This window comes from Colossoma macropomum, unplaced genomic scaffold (assembly GCF_904425465.1).
Source record: "Colossoma macropomum unplaced genomic scaffold, Colossoma_macropomum, whole genome shotgun sequence".
Classification (NCBI taxonomy): domain Eukaryota; kingdom Metazoa; phylum Chordata; class Actinopteri; order Characiformes; family Serrasalmidae; genus Colossoma; species Colossoma macropomum.
In genome coordinates, this window is record NW_023494785.1 from 40,139,009 (window position 1) to 40,156,735 (window position 17,727).

The 17,727-nt window shown below is 43.1% G+C and overlaps 1 protein-coding gene across 2 annotated transcripts in view; it reads left to right on the forward strand.

The window, feature by feature from the left end:
• Positions 1 to 17,727, forward strand: part of ddr1 (discoidin domain receptor tyrosine kinase 1) — an 84,052-nt gene that overhangs the window by 35,578 nt on the left and 30,747 nt on the right. For both annotated transcript variants that reach the window (XM_036594677.1, XM_036594687.1), the window contains exons 3-6: positions 8,155 to 8,257; positions 14,797 to 15,025; positions 15,738 to 15,885; positions 15,962 to 16,064. In XM_036594677.1, coding sequence (XP_036450570.1) covers positions 8,155 to 8,257; positions 14,797 to 15,025; positions 15,738 to 15,885; positions 15,962 to 16,064 — 583 coding nt within the window. The remainder of the gene's footprint in view (positions 1 to 8,154; positions 8,258 to 14,796; positions 15,026 to 15,737; positions 15,886 to 15,961; positions 16,065 to 17,727) is intronic.

Below are 17,727 nucleotides of genomic sequence, written 5' to 3' on the forward strand. Positions count from 1 at the left end.
ATTACGAGGTCGTTAAGGAACCGAAATCCGAATAATGCGACACATAAGCCAACACTGCTGCACACTGAGCTGGATCATAAGACTCGCCAGAATACCCCACTCATCCCAGCAAGCTTGCAGTTTGAACAGCTGATGTTGGAATATAGTAGTTTTCTGGTTTAATCGTAGACTTGCTTTCATATACCATCATTTCTGTGCGCAGTGTTTTTGTTTACTGCAGGATGTGACAGCTACGGTTTTAGGAATGCTGTTTATTTTTCCCCATAGAGAAAACCAGGGTAGACCCAGAGTTCCTAATGTGGCTAGGATGCCGACTACAGAAGGACACACGACATTAGAGGTTTATAATGTACACCGATCAGGCATAACATTATGTCCTTGTTTCTACGCTCACTGTCCATTTTATCAGCTCCACTTACTATATAGGTGGACTTTGTAGTTCTACAGTTACAGACTGTAGTCCATCTGTTTCTCTGCATACTTTGTTAGCCCCCTTTTACCCTGTTCTTCAGTGGTCAGGACCCCCATGGACCCTCACAGAGCAGGTACTATTTGGGTGGTGGATCATTCTCAGCGCTGCAGTAACACTGACGTGGTGGTGGTGTGTTAGTGTGTGTTGTGCTGGTACGAGTGGATCAGACACAGCAGTGCTGCTGGAGTTTTTAAACACTGTGTCCACTCACTGTCCACTCTATTAGACACTCCTACCTTGTCAGTCCACCTTGTAGATGTGAAGTCAGAGACGATAGCTCATCTGCTGCGGCACAGTTTGTGATGGTCATCCTCTAGTCCTTCATCAGTGGTCACAGGACGCTGTTGGCTGGATATTTTTGGTTGGAGGACTATTCTCAGTCCAGCGGCGACACTGAGGTGTTTAAAAACTCCAGCAGGACTGCTGTATCTGATCCACTCAGACCAGCACAACACACACTAACACACCACCACCACGTCAGTGTTACTGCAGCGCTGAGAATGATCCACCACCCAAATAGTACCTGCTCTGTGAGGGTCCATGGGGGTCCTGACCACTGAAGAACAGGGTAAAAGGGGGCTAACAAAGTATCAGAGAAACAGATGGACTACAGTCTGTAACTGTAGAACTACAAAGTGCACCTATACAGTAAGTGGAGCTGATAAAATGGACACTGAGCATAGAAACAAGGAGGTGGTCATAATGTAATGTCTGATCGGTGTATGTATATATTTTTTATTTTATTTTTCTCATTTGACAGTTATCATTGGGTGACTTCCAAGAGAAAAGACAGAATAATAAAAACAGATCTAGAATCCAAATGCTAACTGGACCATTTTACATGCATACCTATCACCTTTTACAAATCCTCTTAATTGGTTGTACTAGTTGCCCTGATGGGGTATTTTAAGATCCATTTCTCCCAGTATTTTGTAAAGCATTCCATCCTCAGCTGTAACATAAATGTAAGTCTTTCCACAGAGTAAATTTCATGGACAATTTCAAGCCACTGTTTTTTGTTGGGGGGGTCCTGCTGCATCCATTTTCTTGTTATGGCCTTTTTACTGGCAACCAATAATATTTTAAGTACGTATTTATCAGAGGTTTATGATATTTAAATCTATTGTATATAGTGTAAAGTGGAAATGAGCTTCAGTCTGATGTTTCTCTGCACTCTCGCTGCAGCATTTCATAGCCGCTCTAGCTGAGCTTTATACTTTATACTATTAGTCCAATGTGCAGTGGCCTTTAGCCAGCTGCAGTAGCCTGTATGCTTCTTTCTTTGGACTAAACGGATCACAAACTCTGACCAAAATGTAAGAAGATGGGTATTAAAATTGAGTTTTTTACACTTTCAACACTTTTTTAAAAAGTTCTAAAATTCTGACTCATCCCTAGAAGTCGTGGGTGGTACTTCTACTTCTGGTACTTGGTGGTACTTCTCTCAGCTGTGAGTTTTGTCATAACCGTTGTACCAGTATGCCACAAAAAAGCACAAATAACGCAACCTACAAACAAGCTAATGTTAACCTGTTTAGCTGAGTGGCTGAGTCAGGGATGTTTGCCATGTTTTTAAATGGAAATGAAACCACAGCAGACCCTCAATCACCTCCCGCTGTCTAGACCATTTCATCTGAAGTGGTCTGCTTTGTTTTCAAGACAGTGGACATAAAGGAATGACCGGTCTTTTGGGGTTAGCCCCTCGTACCACCCGAGTCAGCTGTAAAATATGATGCCGCGGTCGAGGGCTTGTGAACGGAACAAGCCGTGAAGCAGCTGGTACTGAATTTTCCAGATTCCAGCAGCGTCTGTCTGAACGAATTTCCCATTCAACCTTAAATGGTGCAGCAGTTACATTCAGCTGCATATACAGTTGCAAGAATGTAACTGCTGCTGGATTTAAGGTGGAACGGAAAGAAACCTTCCTTCTAAAACTTCCCTCCTAAAAATGTAGACGTGAAACAACATTTAGCGTCATGAGCGTCAGAAAGCGATCTTGCCAGAGGTTTAGCTCTGTACTGTTCAATTTTGTTTTTGCTGTTTTGGACAAAAAAGGTTTACATTGGTTGTTAAAAAGCCAAATGAAGGCCAAAAGAAGTGAGAAGGGAAAGTAGATCTGGATTATGAGTGTTTTTCATGGCGGCATCCGTTCGTTTCTAATCCTTTCTCCTCTTACCTTCGCATGCTAAACCTGCTAAAGGCTCTTTTCCAGTTTTCCTTGGCAGCTGTTTCAGAAGAGAGAGAATGCATGCGAGAGAGAGAGACAGTAAAACAGAAAGGAAATGTGCACTGCAGACTGCGTCTGAGCTGTGTGTGTGTGTGTGTGTGTGTGTGTGTGTGTGTGCGCGCGCACGTTCGTGTGCGTGTCTTGGAGGGAAGCGGTGAGATTTTACTTGTCCTTGGAGCGTCAGACGAGAAGGATGAGTGTGCAGAGAGGAAGCGTCTGAATTAGTTTTAATGAAGGCAGGTACCGTCTGAGCTGAGCTTTAAAGAGGAATTTCATCCAATTTTTCTGAGCTTCTGCATAATTTATAGTTCAGTTATTTCTCTTTTGAACTATGCATTTTTTTTTTAACATAGTAGTTTAATCATAATCGGGTGTCTGCAGTTATCTGATTATTCAAACGGTCACGTAAACAGCACACTCTGATTTCTTAGATCGGAGTAAGGTCTAGAAATCCGATAAAGAGAGCCGGACTTTAGCTCAGTCATCAGATCTCTCAGTGCATGTAAGCTCTTATAAATGAAGTGAAATTATAGTAACTTATAGTAGCGTCCTGCAACAGGTGGCTACAAACAACAAACAACGGTGCAATAAACCTTCTTAACAAGCACCGTTAACAAATTTAGAAAAGATTTAATAACCTACTTGCTGGGATTCTTGTCAACGTCATTCTTTCTCTGCATGTTCTTAAGAAGAAAATCACAAAAACTATAGACGGTAATCATGAAGATGAGTAGACAGGGGCTTTAAGTTTTTACTGACCTGCATAGAACTGGAAAAATGCAATCAGTGAGACATTTAATGGCATTCATTGAGTTTCTTCAGAGTTGGCTGTTTGTCTGAGAATAAATCTCTGAATAAATCTTAACAGTTTAATCACCCAGACATTTTAAAAATTGGTGAAATTCCCTGTGCCCCAGTGTATTTCCTGGAAAACATGATTCAAGTTGATTCAAGTACGCACACACACACACACACACATTATCTAAGCTGCTTATCCTTCTCGGTCACGGTGGTGCTGGAGCCTATCCAGGCAAGCATTGGGCGGAAGGCACCCTGGACAGGTCGTCAGTCCATCACAGGGCAGACACACACAGACATATACAATCACACACACATCCAGACCCGGGAGCCATTTGTCATGTCCAATTTGCCTGACTGCAGCTGCGTCCCAATTCAGAGTCTGCGTCCTTCGGAGGCTGCATTTGAAGGCCGATTGCGTCACAGCGGCACGACTAGACTGTCCCGTTTCGAAGTCCTTCTTTTCCATGGCAACGATCAGGTGCGTCCTTCGCCAGCCAACATATCCCGAGGTTCATTTTGTGCCGGCGAGGATTCGAGAACATGGCAGCGTCAGCAGAGGAGCGAATGGTGGCTGAAGAGTGCAGAGTCAAATAGCTAACAATACAAATGTTAAAATAGCCAATGTGGTCTGAAGCAGAACTTACGCTAATGTTTTAGGGAGCAAAGAGCCGACAGATAAAAAAAAACAGCTCTAATAAAAAAAAAACTAAAATCAAAATTTCTGGCTCCATCTTTATAGAACCTTAAAGGAACTTGACAGGAGCGGTGTTCCGTGATGCGCCGGTAAGGGTGGGAACAGAGGTGCTGTGACGCAAACAGGAAATCCGCTGTACAGCAGACCATCTCATTTCAGTTCTGCCTTCGCGTGTCTACGCAGCCTTCGAAGGACACGGTCTACTGAATGGGGACACAGCTTGCATGTCTTTGGACTGTGGGAGGAAACCCACAAAGACACGATAATTAAAAAATACTTAGCATTTTTTAACCTTGTCTTTTGCATCTGACAATGATTTCCCTGGACTTACAATAGAACAGACAAAATGCACCCGTGAGAAAGTGCTGAAGCAACAGCCTGTTCACTTCTATTATAATCGTGTTTGAAGTCAATGGATTTTCTGTTCTCATCTAAATGCAGGAAGATGCATTGAATTAACTGTTAATGTTAATTGACCATACGCTACAAACACATCCGGTAAAGATTCGGTTGAAAAAGGCTGGTGTTTTCCTTTACTGTGATGCTACTTCATCAGCTGAACCGAAGTGGACGCATGCTCCAAGTTCCAGAGAGAAGGGTGTGCAGGGCGAGAGAGATTAGAGTGATGGAGAGAGAGGGAGTAAGGGACAGAGAGAGGATTTTATTGGCAGTGGAGTGATGATGTAATGAAACAGACACCTGTGTGTGTGTCTGTGTGTGTGATGCTGGCAGAAGGGCACGGTTTGTCTTCCAGCCTTAACATTCTTCTCCAGTGACTCATGGACAGCAACTGAGTCCCCTCCCTCACTGTGCATGCACACAGACATGGCTTGACTTTTATTGTATTACATTACATGGTGAGGATTTTTGAAACACGTACATGCTGTACGCTGCATTTCTGCTAAAGCTGCTGCACTAGTCCGTATCAGTAATCCATCTGTTGGTTAGATTTTAGACTAATTCTGAAAACCTGTTCTGTAACTCTGTAATTCGTAACTAATGAAGGTATCTTTTCTTCTTATTAGTGATTATTATTACACGATTTATATTCTTCATCTTTGCCAGATTTTTGTCCAATAACTCATCCTGTAGTTTTGATACAGATAACGAACCACCTCCGGAATGCATCTCTGTCTTGTCTGAAACCATTTAAATCCAGATTTTTTCACATAGGAATGAATGGAAGAAGGCTGTTGTTGCAACCACCTAGCAACACCTCAGTAATTCACTAGGAATATCATAGAAACTAGATGCACACTAGCAACCACCTGGGATACTACAACAGCCACCTAGAATCACTTGAGCAGCCACCTGAGATACAGTAGCAATTACCTAGCAACACCCTAGCTACCATCAAAGGTATCACTGAGCAACACGTTAGCAACCACCTGGGATGCCATAATAAACCGCCCAGCATTGTTTGAGCAACCACTAGGGATACAAAACAACCACCTAGGATAACATAGGAACTGCTCATTAGCACCCTAGCAACCATGTAGGATAACATAGGAACCGCTTAGCAGCACCCTAGCAACCACCAAGGATTACATAGGAACTGCTCATTAGCACCCTAGCAACCATGTAGGATAACATAGGAACCGCTTAGCAGCACCCTAGCAACCACCAAGGATTACGTAGGAACTGCTCATTAGCACCCTAGCAACCACCTAGGATAACATAGGAACTGTTAGCAACACCCTAGCTAACAGTAACAGTAACAGTAACCACCAAGGATGACATAGGAACCACGTAGCAACACCCTAGCAACCACCAAGGATGACATAGGAACTGTTAGCAACACCCTAGCAACCACCAAGGATGACACAGGAACCACGTAGCAACACCCTAGCAACCACCAAGGATGACATAGGAACCACTTAGCAACACCCTAGCAACCACCAAGGATGACATAGGAACCACTTAGCAACACCCTAGCAACCACCAAGGATGACATAGGAACCACGTAGCAACACCCTAACAACAACCTAAGATAACATAGAAACCGCTTAGCAACACCCTAGCAACCACCAAGGATGACATAGGAACCACGTAGCAACACCCTAGCAACCACCAAGGATGACATAGGAACTGTTAGCAACACCCTAACAACAACCTAGGATAACATAGAAACCGCTTAGCAACACCCTAGCAACCACAAAGGATGACATAGGAACTGTTAGCAACACCCTAACAACAACCTAGGATAACATAGAAACCGCTTAGCAACACCCTAGCAACCACCAAGGATGACATAGGAACTGTTAGCAACACCCTAACAAAAACCTAGGATGACATAGAAACCGCTTAGCAACACCCTAGCAACCACCAAGGATGACATAGGAACCACTTAGCAACACCCTAGCAACCACCAAGGATGACATAGGAACCACGTAGCAACACCCTAACAACAACCTAAGATAACATAGAAACCGCTTAGCAACACCCTAGCAACCACCAAGGATGACATAGGAACCACGTAGCAACACCCTAGCAACCACCAAGGATGACATAGGAACCACGTAGCAACACCCTAGCAACCACCAAGGATGACATAGGAACTGTTAGCAACACCCTAACAACAACCTAGGATAACATAGAAACCGCTTAGCAACACCCTAGCAACCACAAAGGATGACATAGGAACTGTTAGCAACACCCTAACAACAACCTAGGATAACATAGAAACCGCTTAGCAACACCCTAGCAACCACCAAGGATGACATAGGAACTGTTAGCAACACCCTAACAAAAACCTAGGATGACATAGAAACCGCTTAGCAACACCCTAGCAACCACCAAGGATGACATAGGAACCACTTAGCAACACCCTAGCAACCACCAAGGATGACATAGGAACCACGTAGCAACACCCTAGCAACCACCAAGGATGACATAGGAACTGTTAGCAACACCCTAGCAACCACCAAGGATGACATAGGAACCACTTAGCAACACCCTAGCAACCACCAAGGATGACAAAGGAACTGTTAGCAACACCCTAACAAAAACCTAGGATAACATAGAAACCGCTTAGCAACACCCTAGCAACCACCAAGGATGACATAGGAACCACTTAGCAACACCCTAGCAACCACCAAGGATGACATAGGAACTGTTAGCAACACCCTAGCAACTACCAAGGATGACATAGGAACTGTTGGCAACACCCTAGCAACCACCAAGGATGACATAGGAACCACGTAGCAACACCCTAGCAACCACCAAGGATGACACAGGAACTGTTAGCAACACCCTAACAAAAACCTAGGATAACATAGAAACCGCTTAGCAACACCCTAGCAACCACAAAGGATGACATAGGAACTGTTAGCAACACCCTAGCAACCACCAAGGATGACATAGGAACTGTTAGCAACACCCTAGCAACCACCAAGGATGACATAGGAACTGTTGGCAACACCCTAGCAACCACCAAGGATGACATAGGAACCACGTAGCAACACCCTAGCAACCACCAAGGATGACATAGGAACTGTTAGCAACACCCTAACAAAAACCTAGGATAACATAGAAACCGCTTAGCAACACCCTAGCAACCACCAAGGATGACATAGGAACCACTTAGCAACACCCTAGCAACCACCAAGGATGACATAGGAACCACTTAGCAACACCCTAGCAACCATCTAAGATAACATAGGAACTGTTAGCAACACCCTAGCAACCTCCTGATATACCGTAGTAACCGTCTGGCTGTGCCCTAGCTCCTGTTTAGATACTTTTCAGCAAACAGGTTTTCTGTTCTTCACACACAGGGAGACGTGTTGAAATGGTGCGACTGTACGATACAGGTGGAGCAGATGGAGACTGGGTTGAAAAAAGTTTTTTGTTTTATTTGCTCTGGGAGCTGAATGTTGTGTTGCACAGCTAGTGGAGGAAAAATTGCGGCAAGGTTTTATAGGTAGTTTGAGACGACTAACCAAACCTCTCTCTACACAGCTAAGTGTCGCTATGCTCTGGGGATGGAGGACGGAACGATCCCGGATTCTGACATCACATCATCCAGCGCCTGGTCAGACTCCACTGAGGCCAAACACGGCAGGTGAGGAAGAATGTGTGTGTGGGAGAGGCAGGAAAGTGTAGAGTGTGTGTGAGTGTGTGTGAGTGTGTGTGAGTGTGTGTGTGTGTGTGAATCAGACGTAGAGACAGTATTAGATTACAGGAGATGTCAGTAAAGGCCTGTTCCTGATATAGAGCATTAGGTAATGACATTACAGCACTGTCTGTACAGACTAGACCCCCACACGCCAAAACACACTCACCCTTACTCACATACAACACAGTGCAGAAATCAGACGCCGCCCTTTGTTTATTTCGTTTCTGTTTAAAACAGCCATTAAGTACAAGTTCTTCATTTTTCAGTGTCAAGTAAATATAATATCTTTTGATTTCAGTATTTAGTGTGTCACTCTTTGCCTTTATTACAGCTTCTAGTTCTTTTCAGGAGGCTTGCTTTCAGTTTTTTAATCTGCAGGGATATTTTTCTGCACTTCCAAAGTTCAGTCTTAGACATTGGTTGCTGTAACCCAAGTAACCCCAAACCCATTCAGTGATGTTGAGGTCTGGACTCTGGGCTGGTCAGTCCACTGTTCTGAGAACACCAGCAGCTTCATTGTTTGATCTGCAAATGTTCTTTTATCTATTTTCTTATTTTAGAAACAGTGAGTTCAGTTGTTTTTTTAGAGGGGAAGGATGGACTGTGGACACATTTGAAGTACTGTTAAATACTGTTGGGGCGGTTTTGGTGGCCCGTCAGGTGGTTCTTAGGAATCCCATTTTCTCTGTATTTTTTATCTTTTTTGAACTCCAGTTGTGGAAACTCCTGTTTTTTTGCCGCGTTGACCTTCAGTTTCTTCATGCAAGTGGATTCTCTGATTTCTAATCACCTCAGAAATGTATCCTGATACTTACAATTTTGTTATCATGAGTTAATAAGATAATTAACTATCTCAAAATAACAGTCCAGAAAATTATAACTACCTCTTGGCCTCTCTGGTCTTTCATAGCCAGCTGACCTTTACAATGTGCCAAAATTTCATGATGAACAGGCCAATAAAAATGCTCCAAAAGTGCTAGGAAAAAAGCCATCTCCATTAACTTCCATTCAAAATTAAGAATGTTTTTTCCTTCTCCTGTAAAGTTCACATATATATATATATATAAGCAAAAGAACACAAGAGGGAGTGTGTTATCGCAAATAACATCACGGCTGTGATTTGGTCGCCGTAGATCGTCACAGCCGTGATGTTATTGGCGATAACACACTCCTCGAGTGTTCTGCTGCTTTTATACAACAGTTAAATAAATAAAGTAATAAATTAATAAACTGGGCCGTGAACGCGGCGTTTAATATGTTTTAATGTTCGCAGTTCCTTCACCAAATTATAGTTCCTTAACAAGCAGCTTGTTGCTACATCAGAGTAACGAACTCCGCCCACTCGCTGCTCAGTCTGCTGTAAGCCTCACCTTTTGAAGTACAGACTGAGCCATAAAACTGCCACAATATCAAGTTCAGCTCAGTTTTGTCCATTTTCTTCCAGATCAGTATTAATGTTGTTTTGGTCCAGCCAGTCTGTAAAGCATCTTACAGCCCATTTAGTTTGGCGAATGGTGTTGGGTTCATTTCTGGCTGATTCCAGGTTGTTTAGCTGTTCTTCTGTCACAGCTGCCGACTGAAAAGCTGCTCAGTGGTGATGACAGTTTGGGAATTTAGTGTCGTCTCATCTTCAGAGTCTGACCAAATCGGCTGTCGGTCAAACGTGATCTTAAAAGTGTCCATTTTCTGTTTGTGGCAAAGTAAGAAGTAAAAATGTTCAAATGGCTTGAGCATCTCCTACAGCTGTCAAAGTCTCAGCAGAGTGATAGTGTTTGTGAAAAAAACGCTTAGAACGCTTCTCAACCAATCAGCTCGCATGGCCTGAACTGACTGTTGTATATGTGTGTGGGTGTATACATATATGTATGTGTGTATATATATATATATATATATATATATATATATATATATATATATATATATATATATATATATATATACATATATATCGCTGCTGTCGGAACAAAACATCGTATCTCCAAAACAGTAACTTCACAGAAGAAAGAAAAAACATACTTTACTTTTAATGTAACTCAACAGAACCAGAATTTTTTCCATGTAATTTTGGGCCGTTTCTTTTGTCCCGTTCTTCATGAAATTTACACAAATTCAAATTATGTCATATATATATAAATATAAATTTGGGTCATAATTTCAAAATATCTTCACTACATTCACTGTGTGCTTCTTCACATCAGTTTACAGAAAGAGAAATGTTTCTAAAGGAGGGATGGAGCTGTTGAAGCGGTTCCTGACCCAAGAATCGAGTCATCACAGCAGGAAATATTAAAGTGAAATCAAATGTACACAGTTTACTCTTTTACCCCAAATGTAGTCAGTCAGCAAGAAGTGTTTGGTGTCTGAAGTTTCCTTCTTTAGCTTTGCACTTGAGTTACGAGGCCAAAAGTATGTTGCATAGCCAAAAGCAGTAGTAAGAACCATCTGGAAGCCTGGAGTTTGTCCATGTTTTGAGATAACAGTTTGCCATTTAGTGTCAGAACCCATATAAACAAGTCGATTAGAGATCACTTAACAAGTCCACACAGTCAAGTGAGTGATGATTTAGGCACGCAGTCAGCACAATGCCAAACGATACTATCTTAGCTACACTATATGGCCAAAAGTATATGGACAACTGACCATCACGCCTTGCTTGTTAGACGTCCCATTCCAAAACCATGGGGATTACTGTGGAGTTGGTCCGCCCTTTGCAGCTGTAACAGCCTCCACTCTTCTGGGCAGCTTTCCACAAGATTTCTTGGAGTTTGTCTGTCTGAATTTGAGCCCATTAAGTCAAAGAGTATTTGTGAGCTCAGACACTGATGTTGGACGAAAGGGCCTGGCTCGCAATTGTCGTTCCATTTCATCCCGAAGGTGTTCAGTGGGGTTGAGGTCAGGGCTCTTTGCAGGCCACCGGAGGTCCTCCTCACCAAATCCCTTTGTGCATAGGGGCTCAGTCATGCTGGAACAGAAAAGGGTCTTCCCCAAACTGCTGGAAGCAGATTATTGTATAAATGTCCTTGTATGCTGCAGCATTAACATCGCCCTTCACTGGAACTAAGCGGCCCAAACCCTGAAAAACAGCCCCAGCTCATTATCCCTCCTCCACCAAACTTTACTGTTGGCACTGTCCATTCCGGTAGGTAGCGTTCTTCTGGCATCTGCCAAAGCCAGATTGGTCTGTCAGACTGGCAGAAGCTTAATTCATCACTCCAGAGAACCCGTTTCTAGTACTCCAGGGCCCAGTGATGGTGTGTTTTACACCACTCCAGCCGACGCTTAACGTTGGACATAGTGATCTCCTGCTTGTGTACAGCTGCTCGGCCATGGGAACCCATTTCATGAAGCTCCTGACACACAGTTTTTGTGCTGATGTTGCTTCCAGATGCAGACTGGAACTCTGTAGTGAGAGATGCAACAGAGGATAGGCAATTTTTCATGCTACACACTTCAGCATGCAGCATCCCTGCTCTGAGTGCCATATAGTGTACATTAGCCTCATGGCTTTACAGTGTCAGTTCCTTTTTGCAATAATGGCATGATTTTGATTGGTTTTGTTCAGTTTGGCGTTGCTTTACCACTAGAGATTAGTAGTATAAGAACCAGGGGTCACCATATATATCCAATTTATTTACTATCCAAAACCGCCAGTGAACCTACACGTCTTCTTCTTTTTTTGTATATAATCTGGATCTATTTTTGGGGCCTGTTTTGCTATAAAATAATGTCTCGGGCATCAGGCAGTGTATTCATTACCACTTCATGTAATATCTTCCTGTGAGGGACGTCTGGTTCCTATCAGAACCACTGTGAGTAATTCTGACTCAGTAAGTTTCTCTGGAGCATTTCACACCAGACCACTCTGAGTGACTTTGCTTACATCTCTACAGTTTAATTATTGTGAACATTTGAAAGGTCTGTTCAGTTCCCCTTTAAATTTAAAGGGAAATTCAACACAATTTTTAAAATTTCAGTTGACTTGGTGAAAAGTCACTCAGAGTGGTTTGATATGAAGTGGTTCATTGTTGAAAAGCTTACTGATTTCTTCACAGTGGTGGTGATGGGAACCAGGGGTTACAATGTCTACAACGCAAATATAGACACTTTTATTTTTCAAAATGACCAGTGAACCTATGCAAGTTTGTATGTCAGATGCTGATAACAGTCAAATCTGGGGACTATTTTGCTTTTTCAGCACTCTGCATGGATTTAAAAAATGTTTTAGGCCTGCAAAATTGTGGAAAACAGTGTCTGTTGATGGTGAAAAGAACCAGAGGTTTTGATTTTATTATTGTTATTGTTATTGCGTTTTATTAAAAACACAAACATTTCTTTGGATTTCGAAAGTATATTTCGTAACTCAAAACTATGATAAAACATTGAGTGCATTTACATGCACTTAATAATAATAACTGCAGAAAATCTGATTTTGTCAGTATTACAATCAATGTGTTTACCCGCACTTTAGTAATCAGATAATGGGGAAACTCCAGGTCTACGTGAGTCAGGCAGCAATCAGATTTCTGCTTTACAACCAGCCAATGAACTCACAGAAGACGACGCGACGTAAACGTTACGTAAAACTCAAACTTCATGCCGCTGCTTTTTTTTTAAACATTGCCCCACTTTACCTGAGACTATGAACATACATCACCTAGAAGATGAAGAATATTTAAATAGTTAATTTCGTCAAGCATGTATTTGGTTTCAGCGTCGCTCCAAAAGTTTTTTGCTGCGTCTCGCGGCGACACTGCTTGCTTATTTCTGGTACCGCGCTCTGTTTTCACACATGCGCAGACTGAGAACTGCGAAAGAAATCCGAGTAAGAGTTTACGTGCACTGAGAAATCTGATTACTGAGCTAAAATCCAGCTCTCTTTATCAGATTTCTTAATGGGGTTTCTTAATTGGATTTCTGGGCCTTACTCATCTAATAAATCACAGTCTAGTGTTTACATGACCATTTGAATAATCAGATAACTGCAGAAATCCGATTATGTTTGGAGTATTGAGTGCATGTAAACACACTCAATGTTTCAGGCGTCAGGCAGTGTATTCTCAACCATTTAGGGTAGTAACTTTCCGTGAGGGAGCTTTTAGAGGTGGACGTCTGGTTCCTATCACCACCACTGTGAACAATTCTGACTCTAGAGCTGAGTATTTCACACCAAACCACTCTGAATGACTTTGTTTACCTCTTAACCATTTTATTACAATTAACCAATTAAAACAGGCGGAGTTCCCCTTTAAAGACTTGCATGTTTAGTCAGAGTGCAGTGAACTGCTGGGGTACTGTACCTAAGAACTGTGGAAATATACTGTGGTCTGAGAACCTCGAATGGGTTCCAGTAGATCTCTTCAGTTTGTTAATGAGTTAGCGATGTGCTAACACATTCTGCATCAGCTCTGTAATGGTTTTGAGTCACTGCAGACCCTCATAGCGTGTATGTGTGAGATTATAGTGTGTGTGTGTGTGTGTGTGTGTGTGTGTGTGTAAGGTCATGGCAGTGTGTATGTTATACATTATCAGCGTTAGTGTAGCTCCGCCCACCGCTGTCAGGCTCAGCAGCAGCTGCGGAGATTCTTTACAGATTCTTACACTGAATGTGTGAGTATCTGGGATGTTGGTATCTGAGTGTGTGTGTGTGTGTGTGTGTGTGTGTGTGTGTGTGTAAGAGTGTGAGTGTCACATATACATTAAAAATTAACGATGTTCTTTTCTCATATAAAATGGTCATTTCTGACACTGGAGCTTTTGTTATAGTAACGCTGATGTACTCTCTCTCTCTCTCTCTCTCTCTCTCTCCCCCTGTCTTTCTGTTTGTCTCTCTCTCTCTCTCTCTCTGTCTCTCTCCCTTTGATTCTCTCCGTCTATCTTACTGTCTCTCTCTTTCGCTCTCCTACTTTCTCTGTTTCTCTCTGTCTGTCTCTCTCTCTCCCTGTCGCTCTCTCTCTCTCTCTCTCTCTCTTACTCTGTCTCTCTCTCTCTCTCACTTTCTCTTTCTCTCACTGTCTTTGTCTCTTTCTCTCTCTGTCCTATCTGTCTGTTTCTCTCTGGCTCTCTTGTTGTCTCTTTCCTCTGTCTCTCTCACTGTCTGTCTTTCTCTCTCTCGCTCTGTTTCTCTCTCTCTGTCTCACTATGTTACTCTCTCTCTCTCGCTGTCTTACTCTTTCTCTGTCTATTTCTTATCCTGTCTGTTTGGCTCTGTCTCTCTCTCTGTCTCTCTCTTTTTGTCTCTCTGTCACTCTCACTGTCTTACTCTCTCTCTCCCTCTCCCTTTCTCTTACTATGTCTGTCTCTCTGTCTCTCTCTCTATTTGACTGTCTCTCTCACTGTCTTACTCTCTCACTCTCTCATATTCTCTCTCTCATACTCTGTCTGTCTGTCTGTTTCTCTATCTGGCTATCTCTCTCACTGTCTTACTCTTTCACTCTCTCTATCTCTCTCTCTCTCTCTCTCTCTCTCTCTCTCTCTCTCTCTCCCAGGTTGAGTACAGGTGCGGGCGATGGTGCGTGGTGTCCGGCGGGCTCTGTCTTCCCCAGCGGTTCCGAGTACCTGCAGGTGGACCTGCACACGCTGCACTTCCTGTCTCTGGTGGGCACGCAGGGTCGCCATGCCGACGGGCACGGCCGCGAGTTTGCGCGGAGCTACAGGCTCCGTTACTCTCGCGACGGCCGGCGCTGGATCACCTGGAAGGACCGCTGGGGTCAGGAGGTCAGCGAGAACAGTTCAGCACTCTCTCTCCTGACTCGACCTCTTCTCTTACTACTACTCTCTCTCGCTCCCTCTCTCTCCCCCTGTCCCTCTCTCTCCCCCTGTCCCTCTCTCTCTGTCTCATAGTGATGGGCCTTTTGAGTCACTTTGTGGTTGAGGGGACTAATTGGTTACTCAGCAGTGGAAAGTGAACAGGCGAGTGTCGGAGCTGGGCTTAGTTTTCTCTGTTAAACGGCCAATTAAGCGGCTGCGTTACAAATAAATCAACTAATGACTCAGTGTCATAGTAAAACAGTGGTTTATGTATATCAGGGCTGCACAGTATATTAGGAATGCACAATCGGAGTTCTCCAACTGATCTGTGGTACTATTTTATGATGTAAACAATGTGGATAACGTGCATTGTATTCAAATGTAGAGGTGAGCAGTATGACAATATTTTACTGCTCTCCTGGTACATTTTATTATCATGTTACACAATATGCTTTTCTGAGCACATCAGGGACTGACAGTACACTGACCAACTACATGTTTCTTTAAAATGAGAGCATAATTAATCCCCTAATCAATGTCCTATATGAAATCCTAAATAAACAACACTGTATTCACATGTTTTGATGATCTGTGAAACGTGGCATATTCATCCATATCATACCAATAAATCCATATCGCGATGTATAAAGTGATGTGTGGATATGTTTGCATGTTTCAGGTGATCTCGGGGAACGAAAACACATATGACGTGGTTCTGAAGGACCTGGGTCCCCCCATTATCGCCCGCATGGTCCGCTTCTACCCTCTGGCAGACCGTGTGATGAGTGTGTGTCTGAGGGTGGAGCTGTACGGCTGTGTGTGGAACGGTGAGCTCCTCAGCAAATCATTTACGCCTCTGAGTCTGAAGTATTTTGGTCTCATTAGGGTATTTGTTTCCGTCAGATGGACTGAAGGCCTACACTGCACCCATGGGTCATGTGATGCACCTGTCAGGCTCCCCTGTTTACCTCAACGACTCTATCTATGATGGCAGCATCGAATCAGGGTAAGAAACGCACAAAAATCTTAACTGCAGTCTCATGGTCACTATCCATGCTCCTCTTTCCTAGTCAGTGAAGGCTAAGCAGCTTTACAGAATGGCAGAAATCCCATTCTGGGTTACGCTACACGACGTTTACCCCGATTTTAGCCCTGATTCTCAGTCTGGCTGAGTCTGTGCTGGTCGGCTCTAGTCTGTAGATTTTTGGGTCAGTCTGAGTCGACAGTTGGAGAGAGAGTCGAGTCGTGTGAGGGACGCAGACTCCAATTTTTGGGTCAGTCTGAGTCGACATTTGGAGAGAGTTGAGTCGTGTGAGGGTTGCAGACTCAGATTTTTGGGTCAGTCTGAGTCAACAGTTGGAGAGAGAGTCGTGTCGTGTGAGTGACGCAGATTCAGATTTTTGGGTCAGTCTGAGTCAACAGTTGGAGAGAGAGTTGAGTCGTGTGAGTGACGCAGACTCAGATTTTGGGTCAGTCTGAGTCAACAGTTGGAGAGAGTCGAGTCGTGTGAGTGACGCAGATTCAGATTTTCGGGTCAGTCTGAGTCGACAGTTGGAGAGAGTCGAGTCGTGTTTGAGGGGCGCAGACTCAGATTTTTGGCCTCTCGTTCGTGTTTCAGACCAGTCAGAGTTTATCAAACGAGTTTGATTGTTTTGACCCGACTCTGAACGAAATCTAGTGTAAACTGATCAACGTCTCAACCTGAACGATCACCAGAAGGTTTGTTAATGATTTAAGTATCTGTAGCTCATCTTTAGGGGACCATCCAAATAAAGTGTGACCAAGCTTTTGAATGAGCTGAGTTTAAGGCACAATCGAGTTTATATAGATTTAAAACTCACTGATCACATTTTTAACCCCACGTTTGTTTATTTGCGTCTCCTAGTAATGGGAGAATGCGAGAGTTTGCGAGAGTTCAGTGAGTTACGTTCAGTTCAGCAACAGCTGAAAAGTTGAGTAGTGTGTGATGCCTTTTTATAATCTGTTAAGACTTTAAAAGTCGTGTAGTGAACCCAAGGCTCTCACGTGTTGTCAAAAACTCTACATTTAGTATTTTATTAATTTAATTTCATTTTTTATGTATGTCAAAGGTCACTGCTGTGATAAGCCTTTTTTGTGTAACTGTCGTTTTCTGTCACACATTCAGTGTTTTTGAATCAAATGAATCTGATTGGCTTTGCAGAAAGCTTCATCTGTTTAAACAGAGCGAGCTAGCTAAACCTCCGTTTGTCTCACGTTTTCCGTTTTCGCTATAATGTTTGTATTTGTGGGAAATGAGGAAAACCACAAAAACCATAGTAGATCAATGGCTTGAAATGTTCACAGAGAAAGAAGGTAAAGGCTTTTAGATAAACATACTCATTGAGTTGCTGCCCATCGAGACGCTGAATGTCGACATGTGCGCCTTCATTAAAAACAACGGATGTGAGTTTTTGGAAGCTGCGTGACGCAGCCATGGGCAACATTTTAGACTTATGTCGGGGCGGGGCAAGCCATCTCAGTCAACTATATGGAAAGTATAAAACCTATATTAAGCAAATAACCTTTCGCTGCTGTTGGAACAAAATCTCGTATCTCCAATATGACAACTTTACAGGAGAAGGCAAAAACTTACTCAACTTTTAACGTAAGTCAATAGAACCAGATTTTTTCCATGTAACTTTGGGCCG